This window comes from Sarcophilus harrisii, chromosome 2, assembly GCF_902635505.1.
Source record: "Sarcophilus harrisii chromosome 2, mSarHar1.11, whole genome shotgun sequence".
NCBI classification, from domain to species: domain Eukaryota; kingdom Metazoa; phylum Chordata; class Mammalia; order Dasyuromorphia; family Dasyuridae; genus Sarcophilus; species Sarcophilus harrisii.
In genome coordinates, this window is record NC_045427.1 from 186,356,892 (window position 1) to 186,373,206 (window position 16,315).

Genomic DNA, 16,315 nt, shown 5'->3' on the forward strand with positions numbered 1-16,315 from the left:
AAAAATAGGAATTCTAAGAATCAGGTGAGAAAGAAGTGCATTCTATGAATGGTGGGGGAGGCAGTATGTACAAAGGACAGAGATGGGAGCTGGAATGTGATGTGTCCCAAGACTTTGGACTCACTCTCCCAAAGTCAGACTATAGACTATAGTTGCTATAAGACCCTGAGTGTCCCAGAGTACTCCTGAGTGATCTTTTTTTTTTTTTTTTCTAACATTATCATTTTAAACGCTCCCCTTTCCCTCTTCCACCCTCTGAAGAGTGGAAGAATGTGGTTTTTTTCCCATTATCAGATAATGCTTTAATTTAAAAACAATTTTTTGAGGGAAGGAAAGGGAGAGGAATAGCTCATTTCATCCTTTTGCCCTAATAATTAAAGAATTCATAACAATTATGGGATTCTAAAAACAAGTGAGTGGTACTTAGTAAGCACTTTATAAATCCTTGTTGACTATTGCTGACATAGTTCCTTCCCAAAGTGTTATGCATTTTTAAAAAAAATGTGACTTAATTTGAACCTTTTGGTTTTTACATTACATTTCCCATCACTTCCAAGCTGAAATCTCTCTGAGAAAGAAAAATAGTTAAAGAAAAAGCTCAACAATGACAAAAATTTTGACAGTATATACAATATTCCATCCTAATGATGTTAGTAGGAGTTATCTTGAGCTATCTTTTTAGTCTCTTCTCTAGGACCTTCTTTTTTTCTATCATTCAGAATACACTTCCTTTTTTAGTGACCTTTTATTGATGGTGATATAGTCATTGTCTATAGTGTCTCCTGGGTTCTTCTTAGCTTACATGACATCAATTCATACAATCCTTTTCATATTTCTCTAAATGCCCGATATTTATTATTTCTTATTGCATTGTTACAAAGTATAGGTGTGTTTTTGTATATACTTTTGGATAAGTACTCTTTTTTAAACATTGATAATGTGGGCTTTGTTTTATTTTCTCTATCCCAAATTAGGATCCAAGTCTGACACTTCCCTCGTAGTAAAACAAAGACTATCCAAACAATCACATGACCAAATACTATGCCAAGAATCACAACTAATAAAGAGATCAAGACACCCAGGACAACAGAAAAAAAAACAGAAAAAGCCACATCAATGCAAAGAAGAGCTGCTTCACCAGGAACATTGGCCATGGAACAAAAAACGATCACAAAACAACTGAAGAGAAAACTTGACATTTGACCTCACAGTGCACCAGCTAAAGAGGTATGACATCAGCATTTTTTTCTCTTAGAATTATTGTTTATAATAATGGTTTACTGTGGTTTTTATGAAAGTGGAAATTGACTTGGTTTGAATCTTGGTTTGACCATTCATTGTCAGCAAAACACAGCTGTCCAAGAAGGAGAATGGAATGACAGTATCTTTCTCCCTAGAGGTCTTAAAGCAAAGGATGACCCCCTTGTCGGGGACTGCTAGAGAGGTGATTCTTTTCTATGAATGGGTTAGACTAGATAAATACTGAGATCCTTTGCATCGTTAGAATTTAGAGATTTCTCCAAGCAAGCCTGACCCTTGGTTTCCTCATCACCAAAATGGATATTAAAAAAAACTAATTCTGCTTTATTCTTCAGGGAAAAAAACAAAAACAAAAACCAACTTTACAACCTTTAAAATGTGATTCATATGTAACATTGATTCTGTGGTCTTTCTGTGTCTCCCATTGTCCAGAGAGTATGTGTCTTATATTTCACCTTTTCTCAAAGTTTTATGATACCCTTAAAGGGTTTAGAATACTCTCTTATCTTTGCTATTGGATTAAGGTCTCATTGATTATGGTCCCCCAATTTTTGGAGTCTGAGTTCCATTTAACAGTCAGATTATTTATTTTAAAGACATAATCAGAAGATATAAACAAATATTTCTACCAAATCCTCAGGGGAATAATTTTATAATTCTTTAGGTCCTGGGCATTAGGCAGGAATTAGGTTCACAGATGAATTCAATTTTTACATAGCATTAGCTGCCACCAAATTCAAGTCCAAAGCCTTGCCTGCAATTGGTTCTGGCGTCCTGACTTTTCAGGGCTTCCCTGATGGACTTGCTACAACTAGCCTATAATCTTGGCTCCAAGATCCCTACACCTTGAACTCCTAGAACAAAGATTCCCCTTCCTTTACCTATAACTGTTTAAAAGGACAAACAAAGCAAAACCCAAACTCAAGGCTGTTTCTCTGGCACAGTCTAAGGGAAGGGGAAATTGACTGTCAACCTTTCTAACTTACTTTATTATATCCCCTCTGTGAAGGCATGAATCCTTCACTCCTGGATCTTGCCAGAAAAGAGAACATATCCTAGTCAGTTGGATTTAAAGATAGAGACAGTTCTGAATATATAGCCAATGAAAGAGGCTGCTCCTTATTATGTGCAAAGGCAGTGAAGAAAATCCATACCTGCACCTGTCTTTTAGAAATAGATCCCTAATGTCTCCCTTATCATTATCTTTATCTCTCCATCTCAGATGACCTGGGCATGGGCCAAACAAATGCTTATTATTCATAAATTTGAGCTATCTTCAATTGAACTGCATCTGATGTATGTTAGAATGTTTCTGGAAATGCTTGAGGAAGTGTTCTCTATCTCTCTCCTGAGACAAAAATTGATTTCCCTCAGATGAATCAAAGGACCTGGTTTCAAATTTTGGCTCTACCACTTACTAGGTGTATGACTATGGGGAAGCCAGTTAACATCTCTAGAACTCAGTTTCCTTATCTGTAAAATGAAGGGGTTGACTTTGCTTACTTTTGAGGTTCCTTCTAGTTTCAAAGCAATGATATGGTTTTGTTGTGTAGTCAATCAATTATGTTCAATTCTTTGTGACCCTATAGGAGTTAGTAATGATGCTGCAATAGTTTGCCATTTCCCTCTCCAGTAGATTAAGGCAAACCTAGAAATTAAGTGACTTGTGTAGAATCATAGCTAGGGAGTGTATGAGGCTGGATTGGAACTCAGGTCTTCCTGATTCTAGCACTCAATCCATTGAATCACCTTGCTGCTGCCTTCAAAGCAAACGAAGGTTAAGTGATTTATTCAAATGAACATAGCTAGTGTGTGTTTGAGGTCAGATTTCAATATAGATCTTCCTCACTCTGGGCCTACTTGCTCTATCCATTGAACTACCTTGCTGCCTCTGATCCTATTATATTGGAAAATGATTCCTGGTACTTCATACTTTATTATAGATCTCAATTACCTTATACTATCAGTGAAGGTGCTTCAGGGAAAGATGATGCATATTCATGTAACCCAAAACTGCCTAGGGTTTGGGTATGGAGAAAGAAAGGAAAAACATCCAGATTTTTTTCCTAGTTTTATGATAGCTGTTGTTCTTTTATTGACAACTTCTGTCATTCTTTTAAGAGAATCCTAATGGAGAATGAAGTATGAAATTTCCTCTCTTGACCTTTAATCTATATCCCAAACCTTGTTTTGTTCAGCTAATTCAGGAAGTTCTAGCTGGGAACAAAGATGCTTAACTTTTTTTTTTTTTTGTATATTTATTCTTGGAAAAATATTCTATGAATAAGATTTTTCCTTCAGTTTTTTTACTATTTGGGTTATATCACCAATGTCTTAAATTGAATCTTGTTTATAATGGTCAAATAATAAGAACTCACACTTTTCTAGCATTTTATGGCTTGTTTAAGGCCCATATTTTCTTCATGGAAATGTGATTAGTTGGGACAAGTTTAATTATTTCAATTTTACATATTAAGAGACTTGGGGTTAGGCTAATTAGGTGACTTGCCTAGGCAAAAAAAAATTTATATCAGACAGGATTTTGACACAATTCTCTCTTGTTTTTCTCTTGTTCTCTTTCTAGAATGCCATACAATCTCTCAGCACATGGTACGAATGAAATACCTTTTTTTTTTTCAGAATAGATATCTCTTAAAGAGTCAGCATCCAAAAAAAAAGTTTTTATTATATGTCAAAAATTTAGTCAATAAATATATTTCAAGAACTTTGCCTCTGTTGGGGGTTACAAATTATTATTATTATTATTTAATTAAGGAATAAGATTTAGAGGTCATAATAACCAAGCTCTTCTTGGTTGCAAGTATAGTATTCTTTTTACTATGCTGCCTCTCCATTAGCAAGTAGAGTTATTTTCCATTAAAACTAGTATCTGTATAACTTTACTATGGCTAGCTACTTTCCTCATTTGGGCTCAGTCACATACATAGAAATCATCGGAGGTAAAATTTCAATACACATCTATAGAACTCAGAAGTTATCTCTGTACCTACTATGCCATAATGCTTCTTCTTGAATGTACCTTATTCAATTTGAATTAAATACTCCAGTACCTTAATTAAGTGAAAGAAGTACTGTGGTGCAGCAAACAGTGTCCTGGAGGTCCTGGATTCAAATTGTCTCTCTGATGCTTTCTCCTTATGTGATTTTAGGCCACGAAGTCACTTCATATCTCTAGGGCTTGGTTATGATTTCTAGAATAGATGACCTTGAAAGTTTCTTCCAGTTGTGATTCTATGATCCTGTAGGTATAGAAGATTTAATCATGCCTTTACTTCCCATACTCACAATACAACACAAGATTGGAGAACAGAGAATATAAGATATCTAAGCAGGGTGGTTACCTTTAGAGGTAGTGGACTTCCCATAACTATAGGTATCACAAGGTGTTTTTTTTAAAAGCAGTCTCATAAAGGGAATTCCTGTTTAGTTAAAGCTATTTCATCTAGAGAGAGGGAGTCAAATGGTCTTAAGTTTGAATGCTTACTTAATCATACTTATTATTTGTATGATTTGTGGAAAGGTGAATAGAGCATTGTGTATAGAGTTGGAATGACTTGAGTTCAAATGTGACCTGGGTCACTTACTAGCTTTGTGACCCTGGCAAGTCACTTAACCTCTGCTTCAGTTTCCCCATTTGTAAAATGGGGATAATAATAGCATCTACCTCCCAGCGTTGTTGTGAGGATCAAATGAGTGATATTTATATAGCACTTAGCATGGTGCCTGGCATATAATAAAAATGCTACATAAATGGGAGTTGTTTATTACTATCATTATTAGTATTCTCTCTGGGCCTCAGTTTACTCATTTGTAAAATGAGGCAGTTGGATCACTTAACTTCTGAAACCCTTTCCAGGTTTCATATCTTTGATATGATCAATACTTAATGGTGATGTGTCATTAGAGTCAAAATTCTTCTTCAAAAGAATAGTAGAAAAGAAGGGTGTATATTTCCTTATAAGACCTTCAAGAAACTTTTGGCATCTGCTTGCTTTTATTTGTATTTTTCAGGTGGTCTTGGGAGTGAGAAACCAGTGCTTTTCAACAACAACAATAACAGCAGCAGCAGCAGCAGCAACAACAACAACAATAATTATTTTAAAATCTACTTGACGTCAATTTTTCTCCTATCAAAGTTGCTTCCATCTCACATTCAGTCATCTTAATAGCAAGAAAATCATGCCTGAGAGGAAACCTGAGCCCCAAAGCAATAGTTTTAGTTTACAAGGAAGGTTTCAGATTTTTCATGTCCCAAATCATTCTAATTCTCTTTCTTGGTAATATTTCTTTTTACCAAATGTTTAAAAGAATGAATTGTTGGTCATTATAATTAAACTCCATAAAACTCTTCCAGAAAACTACCAATGTATATTGAACTTGTATTGAATTCTACGCTTCATTCTTTTTCTGGGAGGCATATTATAGGTGAGGTATCACATCATGTCACGTTGGACTTACAGCACTCTCACAAAGGGGCTTTCCAAGTCTGACTTTAGAAACTTACTACATATGAGGGTATTTTGTACAATGAATTGCAAGAAGTCCAGTTTCACTTAATTGTAGGGTATGTTTAAAGGGAAAGGAGTAAATTAAAAGAAAACTAGAAATATAGGAAAGAACCAAATTATGGAGGGCTTTAAAAGTCAAATGGGGATTTTTATAGTTGATCCTCTATAATAAGGAACCCCTTGAGTTGATTGAAATGGGGATTATGGAAGGAGACTCTGTCAGATTTGAATTTTAGGACGGTCAGTTTGACAGCTGACGGGAGGATGGATTAGAGTAGGGAGAGACTTGAGACAGCCGGAATAACCAACATGCTATTGCAATAATTATTTCAGTAATAATTTACATACATGGTTATGAGAGAGAAGGGATCATATGAGAGATATGGAAGGTGGAAATGATAGGACTTGAAAACCGACTGGATATGGAAGTTGAGAGAGTGTGACAAGGATAAACATCTAGGGGTTAAGTAGTCTGAGTGACTGGGATGAGTAATAGGGAAGTTATGAATAGGAGAGGGTTTGGGAATAAAGGTAACAAAGTCAGTTTTGGATACATCACATTTAACGTTATATTACATTACATTCAATATGAGATGCTTAGTAGGCAGTTGGATATGTAGGAGTGGAGGTCAGAAGAAAGATTAGGACTGCAAAAATAGATCTGAGAATCATCTGTATAGAGATGATAGTTGAATTCATGGGAGCTGATCCTGTCACTTAGGTGAATTTGTTTGGTATAGACCAAGATACAGGACAGAGCCTTGGAGATTCTGTCATTATTAATGGACCTTATGTAGATTAAATCAAGCATAGGAAACTGAGAAGGGATGGGAGACAGAAAACCAGGTGAAACTGTCATGAAAATCTAAAGAAATGAATATTAAAGAGAAGAGGGTGACCAACAGTGTCAGATGATGTAGCAAAGCCAAGAAAAATGACATCTGAGAAAAGGCCATTAGAGTCAACAATTAAAAGTTTCTTTTTTTTAAAAACTTTCTTAATAATTTTGGAGATAGCCATTCTGTATGAATGATGAGTTCAAAAATGAGCCTTCAAAGAGCTAAGAAGAGAGTGAGAGAAAAGGAAATGGAGGCACTAATTGTAGGTGGTCTTTCAAGGAGTTTAGTTGCAAACAGGAGAAAAGTCTTAAGATAAAAGATCACTAGCTAGTGGGGATGGGTGTGTCAAATAAGGATATTTTGAGAATGTGGGAGACCTGGTAGTGTTTGTAGGTAGTAAGGAATTGCCCATAGACAAGAAGTCCTGCTTGTTTCCAGTCCTTTAACCCAGTGCCTGGCATATATTAAGTATTTCATATATGCTTGTTGACTTAATATATGCTTGTTGATAATATCTTCTGGAAAGGACAAAAGTACATTTGTTGTGTGGGTATTTTTTTGGTTGGGTAGAAAATATGCCTGGTGATAATATTCTTAATAAAAATAAATTTCCATCCAAAGTCAAATAAGGAATCCCCCTATCTCATTTTAATGGAAAATCATTTGCAAAAGACAGGGGATCAAACTAGACCAGAGGTGTCAAACTTATTAGAAAACTTATTTGCTGCCTGAACAGGATTAAAATGTAATTGGGAAATGTTTAACATAGTGAAGAAAAATGATACAACATAGATAATGTTGATTTATGTTGTTCTAAAAAATTATGTGGCCTGCAGATATAGATCCCTTTCTATTTGACATCACTGGACTAGATGACCTTTAATTCTCTTTCCATTTCTAACATTTTATGACTCATTTTCCTTTGCTTTAATTCTTTAAGTTGCTTCTACTCAAGGTTTGCTAATACCTTAATCCAGTGTAGAAACTCTAAGAAACAGACTCGTGTCTTCCCCATATTAAAAAAAAAATTCTCATTTGGCCTATCTATTGATAATAATTATCACTTCATATCCCATTTCCTTTTCTTAGCAAAACTTGTCAGCAATTTGCCTTTTGTATTTGGTACATCCTTGTCCTTTTTATCCTGTCCCATGAGAAGCTCCTATATGAGCTTCTTATAGGTGAGCTTTTGCCTTAGCTTGCCTAGAATTAGACCTTCATGTCACTTCCTGTCCACTTTATAACCATGACTCTGTGGGCATACCCTCTGCCATCTTTTCATAGTTTCCTTTTACAATTTGTCTTTTCTTGTTGGAATTTAAGATTGCAAGGGGTATGGTTCTTTTTTCTATTTGTATTCCCTGTGCCAAGTATGGTATCTGGCATATAGCAAACACTTACTCATTGCTTCATCACTCATTAATTCACTCATCTACATTAATTGCCTATTCTTCCTCTCCTTTCTTCCTCTTTTTGATGCTCTTAAAGAGGTCCTCAAACTACTGCAGCGGGCCAGATGCAGCAGCTGAGGATGTTTATCCCCCTCACCCAGGGCTATGAAGTTTCTTTACTTAAAAGTCCACAAAACAAAGTTTTTGTTTTTACTATAATCTGGCCCTCCAACAGTCTGAGGGACGATGAACTTGTTCCCTATTTAAAAAGTTTGAGGACCCCTGCTCTACAATCTATTTGATTTCACCATTTATCTGAAATTGCTTTCTATAAAGTTACTAATGTCCTCTTAATTGTTAAATATAGGAGCCTTTTCTCAATCCTCCTGCTTCTTGACTTCTCTGCAGCTGATCACCTTCTCCTGGAACTGCTCTGCCTGCCTTTTCCTCCTACTTAATTGACTGTCTCAGTCTTCTTTGATAGACCTTCATCCATCTAATGCCTACTAATTGTGGATGACTTCTGGGCCCTTATCAGTTTTATCTCTATGATTTTACTTTGTGAACCTATTAACTTCCATCTATCTCTATGCTGTTGATTTCCTGATCTATTTATCTAACCCTAATCTTTCTTCAGGGCAGCGAGGTGATACAGTGGATAGAGTTCTGAGTCCAGAGTTGGGAAAACCTGATCTCAAACTTAGCCCTAGATGCTTAATAGCTCTGTGACTCTGGGCAATTCATTTATCCATGTTTACCTCAGTTTCTTCATCTATAAAAAGGACAGGATAAGAAAATGGCAAATCACTAGTATTTTTGCCAAGAAAACCCCAAATTGGGTCACGAAGAATTGAACATAACAAAAAGACTGAACAATAACCTCTCTTCAGTTGTAGTTCCACATCAGCAATTGCTTCTTAGATATCTCTTCCTGGAAATATTGTAGTCATCTCAAAGCTAGCATATCCAAAACAGAATTGATAATCCAGATGAAAAGTATCCTTATACTTTCCCCCAAACTTCCCTTCTTCCTGATCTCCCTATTATTGACAAGGGCACCACATCTTCCATCCTAGGTACCATTCAGAGTTGTAACTTCGGTGTCCTCTTCGTATCTTAATTCCATATAGTATTCAGTTCATTGCCAATCCTTGCTTTTATATCAGCCACATATCTTACATATAACTCCTCTCCACTCACACAGAGAGTATTCTAGTTCAGTCATTTTCACTATTCATCTGGACTGTTGCAGTAGCTTTCTAATTGGTCTCCTCACCTATATCTTTTTCCACTTCAATTCATCCTCCATACTATTGTCCAAGTGATTTTCCTAAAGTATAAGTCTGAACATATGGTATCCCTACTCAATGAATTCCAATATCTCCCTTTTATCTCAAGGGTCAAATATCAGGTCACGTTTGTCAGAGTTCTGGCCCATAACATGTTTGAAATTTAAAATTCCTTAAAACTGACTCCCTTCTTTCCTTTACAATTTTCTTATACTCTATACCCCTCCACACACTCTATAATCCAGCTTCACTGTTGTACTTTTGAGTTCCTCAAACATAACATTTCTTCTGACTCCATGTCTTTTTCACTGGTTGTTTTCCATGAGAGGAAGGTTCTCTCTCCTCAACTTCACCTTAATTTCCTTGATTTGATACTCAACTCAAATTCCAGCTTCTTTAGGAGCTTTTTCTAGGTCCTTTTGGCTGCTAGGGTTGCCCTTTTCTTTTAGGCTGCTTTCTACTTACTCTATATATAGCTTATATTTATAGCTATTTATCTGCAAATTGTCTTCCAAATTAGGATTCTTTTGGATATGGGCTGTTTTTGCCTTTTAAAAATCTCCAGTGTTTATAAAGCACAGTGCATAGCACACAGCAAACACTTAATAAATGCTTGTGATTGACTAATAGAGATTACAACCGACATGTGTTAGAAACTCAAGGGGTTTGTGGTCTTAAGCATTTTAGGAGTGTTTTTCCAATTTAAAATATAGCAGTAAGTCTGTATGCAATGAGTTTGGAACAGGATGGGTTTTGATTTTCTACCTGAGGCATGCCAAATTTCAACTGCCCATTAATTTGATCTAAGATGGTCATTACATCAACTTAGTCCTATATATCTGCAAAAATTATCAAGGGATTTTTCTTCTTCATACTAAGAAAAAGGATCCATTCTCAATTTCCATCAATATACTTAGGTTTTATTTTCAAAAGGAGCTGCTATTATGGTATTCTCAAAGATAGTGGATGCTAGTGTGAGTGTTGCATATTTATTCTTGATAGCGGCACTTCTCAGTGATGTAGGTATATTAACAAACTGAGTGCAAGTTGGGATTCAAGCCAATATGCATTTATTAAGTGCTCACTATGTGCTAGACATTGTGCTAAGTCCTGGAGGTACAAATTACTAATGAAAAGAAAGTTCTTGCCTTCTTGTGCCTTAAATTCTAATGTGAACAATATATAAAAGAGAGAAAAAAATCTGTCTTGGGGGAGAGGTCAAGTATCCACATGCCGGTGAGGTCTAGGGATTCACATGCAGAGCTAGGAGAGGAATGAAGGATGGCTGTCCTGAGCCCTTCCTCAAAGTGAAGTTGGTCAATAATAAGATCATGAATCCTTGGACTATATATTCTGGAGCTGAAATTAGGAAGATTCAGTAAATCTAATCATTTGTGACAGTGGTTTTCTTTAATATTCTTTTAACATTGAAAAGCACCTTGATATCTGTGAAAAATTTCACTACTACTCAGAATTACAACCTCAGAAAGCAGAAAATGCTAGCTTTAAAAGAATCAAATTACAAAAATTCTGTCTTTCCACATGGAATAGTTGTTTTTGTGAGTTTTCTTTCTTCTTTAGACTGCTTAGGACACTCTGATGTATGTATTTTATTTTTATTTTTTGGATCAGCTATTAAGAGACAAAGAGATAGGAACTGGACCCAGCTCAGATTAAGAGGAAATTGTATGTTGGTACCCTTTCAGGATTTAAGGGAGCCTTACAAAGTCTGTTGCTACCAGGAATAGGAATATAGAAATCTGAAGCCAGAAGCCACTTCTTTCTTGCTTAATATGCCAACCATGGAAACCTAATGGGACTTGATATACTGAGCCACTAGGAGAGGAATTTTCACATTTAATAAGTTGGACATCATTTCATTGATAATATATAATTATACTTTTGATAGGTAATGTTCTGTGCTATGTATTGACATCTAATCTATAATCTATCACAGATAATTATCATATAATACTATGCATCATGTCCTTGCAGGTGTATTATATGATTGGTCTGCAGTATACTCCTTATATGCACACCTAGTACAATTTGTAAGGACTGTAAAATTTTTAAGGATGATGTAATAGAGGACCTTCTGAAAGAAAAAAAGATACCTTTTTTTTTCACAAAAATGCAAGTCTCAAGGTTGAAGTTGATGGCGATTTCTTAGACTTCAGCTGTCCTCAGAAATAATATGATTACTTCAGAAAAGTGACAGACAGATGACAGGCAAGATATAAGTCTTGTAGTGGATATGAAAGATAATCCTAAAATATGGGGACTATCAGGAATGGAATCAACTAAGAATGTATCTGCCAATAGACTAGACTACCAGCCTTGCTGATTGGTATTAAGTTTCCATAGTTGAAGAAAGTGCCAGAGCCTTTCTGGAGAATGTATTAAGTCTCTGGTTCTATATAAACACAGTTTGTTTGTGGAGAACAGTTACCATTTAGATTTTGCATTGATGTAGATGGCTAAAAGCTGTTGATAGTTTATCTTGGTTTCTCTACTATTCTGGTGAGAATCTGGAGGGATAAAAATTTTGGATTATACGGAGAAGCAAGGTGGAGTGGGTGAGGAGTGAGAAAGGAGTGCTAAGAATATTTCTATTGTTTATAGTTCAATTTCTGTTTCAAATTAAAAACAAACAAACCTGATTCTGATAGTGTTTGCATGGGCTTCTATTAGTACAGTAGTTCACTGGATAGATTTAACTTTGACTTTGGTAGTTCCTAATTTCTTTAGCAGGGCTCATTTCAAGTAAGGCAAGTAAGGCATATTTATCAGAAAATGTGAAACCTCTTCCTCTTGCTTCTAACTCTTTCCTTATCATGCCCCTCCCCATGGATCCAAGTCTTTGAGGGACTAATGTTGGCTGACATGTGGGCAATACAAAAACTAGATATGGTGGTTAAAAAGTAACCCTTATTATAACATTCTGATGTGCAATTTCAGCAATTTTGCCTAATCAGCAGGCATACTGTGAAAAGATAATTGCATTTGCAAGGGAACTACAATCCCAAGAGATGAATTAGTTGATTAAATTAGTTAGAATAAAGTGATATCATTCACATGCAAAAGCCAAATGACATTCTGCTTCTTCAGTGTAGTTTGTTGATGGGGCTCCTTGGTGCAGTAGAAAATCTGATGGAATTAGAATCAAAGGGTTTGAATTTGAATCCAAGTTCTACAATTTACTAAGGCAGTACTGTTGGGGAAAAGTTAGTTTCATCTTTCTTGACATTAGTTTCTTCCTATATTAAGTGAGAGTTTGCTTAGATGACCTTAAAGGCCCCTTTAAGTTCCTAATCTGCTGTCCTATGATCTTTAAACTGAATAAGATAGCACCTCCAAAATAGTCCAATGTACTTGGAAGTATAATAAAGGAATATTGGAACTCCCAATTGGTTCTATTGTTTTTTAAAAATGAAAGAATTATCATCTTGTTTGCTACCTGAAGTTGAGATAATAATGTAAAACTGTTAATTTTGTAAAATTAAAAAAAAAGAAATTAATAAAAAAAACAAAATGAAGGCAGCATGGTGTAGAATAGTAATTGTGATGGATTCAGACTTGGGAAGTCTACATTTAAATCCTGCCTTTAATATTTAGTGACTAAGTGACATTGGGCAATCCACTTAATTTCACTGAACTTCATTCTCTTCATCTATAAAATGGGGATAATAAATATAATATTTTACCTACAGGATTAAATTATGGAGAAAATTCCTTCATAAACATTAAAATGTTTTATAAAGATGTTACTGTTATGAAAGCATTTATGTGTTATATGAATATTATAAGCTTATTGAATCTAAAAATTATGTCGTGCAAACTTTTTATTCATTCAATATATACAGTGCAATTCTCTGAATGCAGAAGGTACTTAATAAATGCTTGTTGAATTGATTTGAATATAATTAGTGTTGGGTTGGGATTTTAAAAGTCATCTAGCCTGAAATATGAACCTGTCTATAGCATCTCTGTCTCATGATCATCCAGCAATTGTTTGATAATTCCCAATAATAGGAAATACATTATCTACTAAAGGAAACCATTCAACAGGTGTATCTCTCTGAGGGTTTAGAAGTTACTTTTTAAATTGATCCAAATTCTGTCTCCCTATAACTTCTGTTCATTGGTTTTAGTTTGGTCCTCTGCCCTTTGCCATCAAATGAGTTTATTTTCTCTTCCACATTATTGTCCTTTGAATATTTGAAAAGAGCCTTAAAGATAATATTGTAGATACAGAAGTGGAAGGCTGATGTTAGAGGTAATCTAGGGAAACCATTTCAGTTACAAGTGAGGAAAGTGTGATCTAAACATCCTTGAGATTTGTCCAAGACTACAAGATATTCAAAAGAGGAGTCAAGTTTCAAATTCAGGTGCTGTGACGGCAAGTTCGATACTTTGAATTGTACCTCAGGGTTTCCCAATGAAGATTTTCCTCAATCGTGTTCTGTAGGATAAGCAAGCCCAATTCTTTGCCTGTAGATATTTGAAATCAAACTTGTTAGCAATTTTTAAAATCCTGAATTTCAAAATCACATTCATTGTGAAATGTTAAAAGTTCACAGAATAACAAATTTGGAGTTAAAAAGGGACTCAGTAGGTATCCAATCCAAAACCACTCTATCTCTTCGTTAAAAACATTTAATAAATGATCAGTTATCTTTTTCCTGAAGAACTCTTTAGAGAAGGAGTCATTAGTAGCTGAGGCAGCTCATTTCATTTTGGCAAAGCCCTAATCGTTAGGAAACATTTTGTGATATCAAGCCCATGTTGACCTCTCTGCAGTTTTGTGACTCATTGGTTTTGGTTCTGCCCTCTACGGATCACAAGTGGATTCTTGGCCTAGTATTTACACCAGTAAGCTGGAGGTTTCTGTATGAACAGGAAATGAATTGCTTTCTTCTTCTGATTTCCCAACTCATGAGTAGGGGATTGTGTTGCTCCAAACCCTCAGAGGATGCTTATCCTTTAATAATTATTAGTAATTACCTTATGATAATTTGTCTCTCCTTACTAAAAGGAAAAAAATGAAGGCTGATTTACTTCTTTTTTCTGTGATTAGTTCACTTGGGAGAGGATTAATGCAGAATACTCACCATCTGTTTTCCTTACATTTAGGTTTTTTTTTTTTTTTTGCCATGTGTATTTACTAGCTTCTAGCCTATAGATGAGACAACTTAATCTGTTACCTGGAATAGTAACCTTTTCAGGGTTAAGAGGCACCAGAGAGGCTGCTGATGGAGTCTTAAGATATAAAGGGGAGATGAAGAAAGAAAACAAAGGAAAGGAAAGAAAAAGAAGAGAGAAAGAGAAAGAAACAAAGATGTTGGGAGGAAGAAGAGAGATACATGCTGTTAATGGGATCATATTTTTGGGATCATTTAATCCAAATCCTTCATTTTAAAGAAAAAAAATTACTGAGATCTAGAGAGAGGAACTCATTTGTCCAGGGCCTCACAGGTTAATAAATAGCAAAGCCTGAAAGGGAACTTGGGTTTTCTGACTCCAAATTCACTGTATTTACTGCTCTAACTTTCAGAGACAGAGTGTTCACCTTGAAGGGTGAGACAGCTGTTATTTGGAGGATGTACCAGGATATAGTTACCTGTCATTTCCACAGGCTTATTTAAGAAGCATTGGGCTGTCCCCTTGACACTAGTGTTAGAAGTGTGATGGGAAAAAACTATCCCCAGAATAGGTGGAGCGATAGTTAAAAGTTACATTATTTTAGAGAGGAAAATGGTTAGCAAATACAGAGATAGAGGATTCAGTCTGTAGGAAAGATACAAATAATTTGAGACAAGAAGCAAGTTGTGTCAGGATCAGGAGCTTAGAACACTGGATCTGTGAGAGACTGTCAGTGTGTTAAAGCTTGAGTTGCACAGAAACTCACTTGAAAAAAGCATTTTGCAGAGCAATGGGCCTTGAATTGATTTGGGTCTTGTTATTCTCCCTCCCTGAGGCTCCCTCACCTGTTTTGGAAAAGTATGATGATGAAGTGTTATCTGTTCCCATATTGGCCAACTCACCTTCATGGCAAATTCTCAGTTTAGGGGAATAATGTCGGTCTCTTCAAGAGGGAATCATATGCATTGGGAGCCAAGGACAAACTAAATACACAGAAGAAAGTCAACTTTAGGTCTTTACAAAGAGCCTCGTTGAAAACTACACTCTGTTTAAGGGTATCTTCTTAAGGAGTTCCTCAAAGGGAGAAAAAGATTTCTAGTAATTAGGAGCTAATTTACTTCTGCTACATGTGCTCTTTAAGCTCCAGTCCACTTTCCCCTGGGCACTGCACCTACCATTGGCAGAGTGTCTAACTGGTTAAGCAGGATGTTTGTGATAGTTGTTCTAATCTTACTACGTTAGTAAATACTTGCTTCTAAAAGTCCATTGTCTGTTTAGCTAATTGATATTAACTGCTAATCTATGGGAAGAAACACATGGTGAAGGCTTATGAAAAATAACATTAGAAATAACTCCCTTCAATTCATCAGGGATATCTTATAGTAGTTTGAGAGAAATACCCATTTTCTGGAGACCCAGCCTGCCATTTTTTTTAGTGGGAATTGGGTAAGTTAAAGGGGGGTATTTTATGATTGTTTTCCTTAAATATTGAAGAACTCTAACATGTAAGTTAGCACCAGAACATTCTTTCTGTCTTAGTGTCTTTCTGTCCATGTTTGTCTATATGTGTAGAGATATATAACATGCATATACACTTGGCAATGATTGCTAACAACTATGAAACCAGAAGATACAAGTAAGTTGAAGCTAAATGGAAAGAAATCTTAGAGTGGTAAATTAAGGGATTGGTGCATTAGGTTTCTTTTATACCACAAAGCAATAAGAAATAGCATTTTTGTGGTAGATGTGGACATTCAATCTTGTAGCACAGATCATGAGCACAAGCAAAAAAGCTTGCACAATTTCTGTATTATAAGGGAGCTCAGAGATCCAGACATAACTGAGGATTTTTTCTATATCAATAA

The 16,315-nt window shown here is 35.6% G+C and overlaps 1 protein-coding gene across 4 annotated transcripts in view; it reads left to right on the plus strand.

Annotated features, from left to right (window-relative positions):
* The window catches only part of DCDC2C (doublecortin domain containing 2C), a 186,417-nt gene extending 180,765 nt beyond the window's left edge, over positions 1–5,652 (plus strand). For 3 of the 4 annotated variants that reach the window (XM_031951182.1, XM_031951181.1, XM_003757892.2), the window contains 2 exons: positions 975–1,227; positions 5,293–5,652. In XM_031951182.1, the coding sequence (XP_031807042.1) occupies positions 975–1,183 (209 nt within the window). In that variant the 3' untranslated portion in view covers positions 1,184–1,227; positions 5,293–5,652. Of the gene's footprint in view, positions 1–974; positions 1,228–5,292 lie in introns of those variants that run through there. The other variant, XM_031951183.1, reaches the window with a different exon arrangement.
* The last annotated feature ends 10,663 nt before the right edge of the window (positions 5,653–16,315 follow it).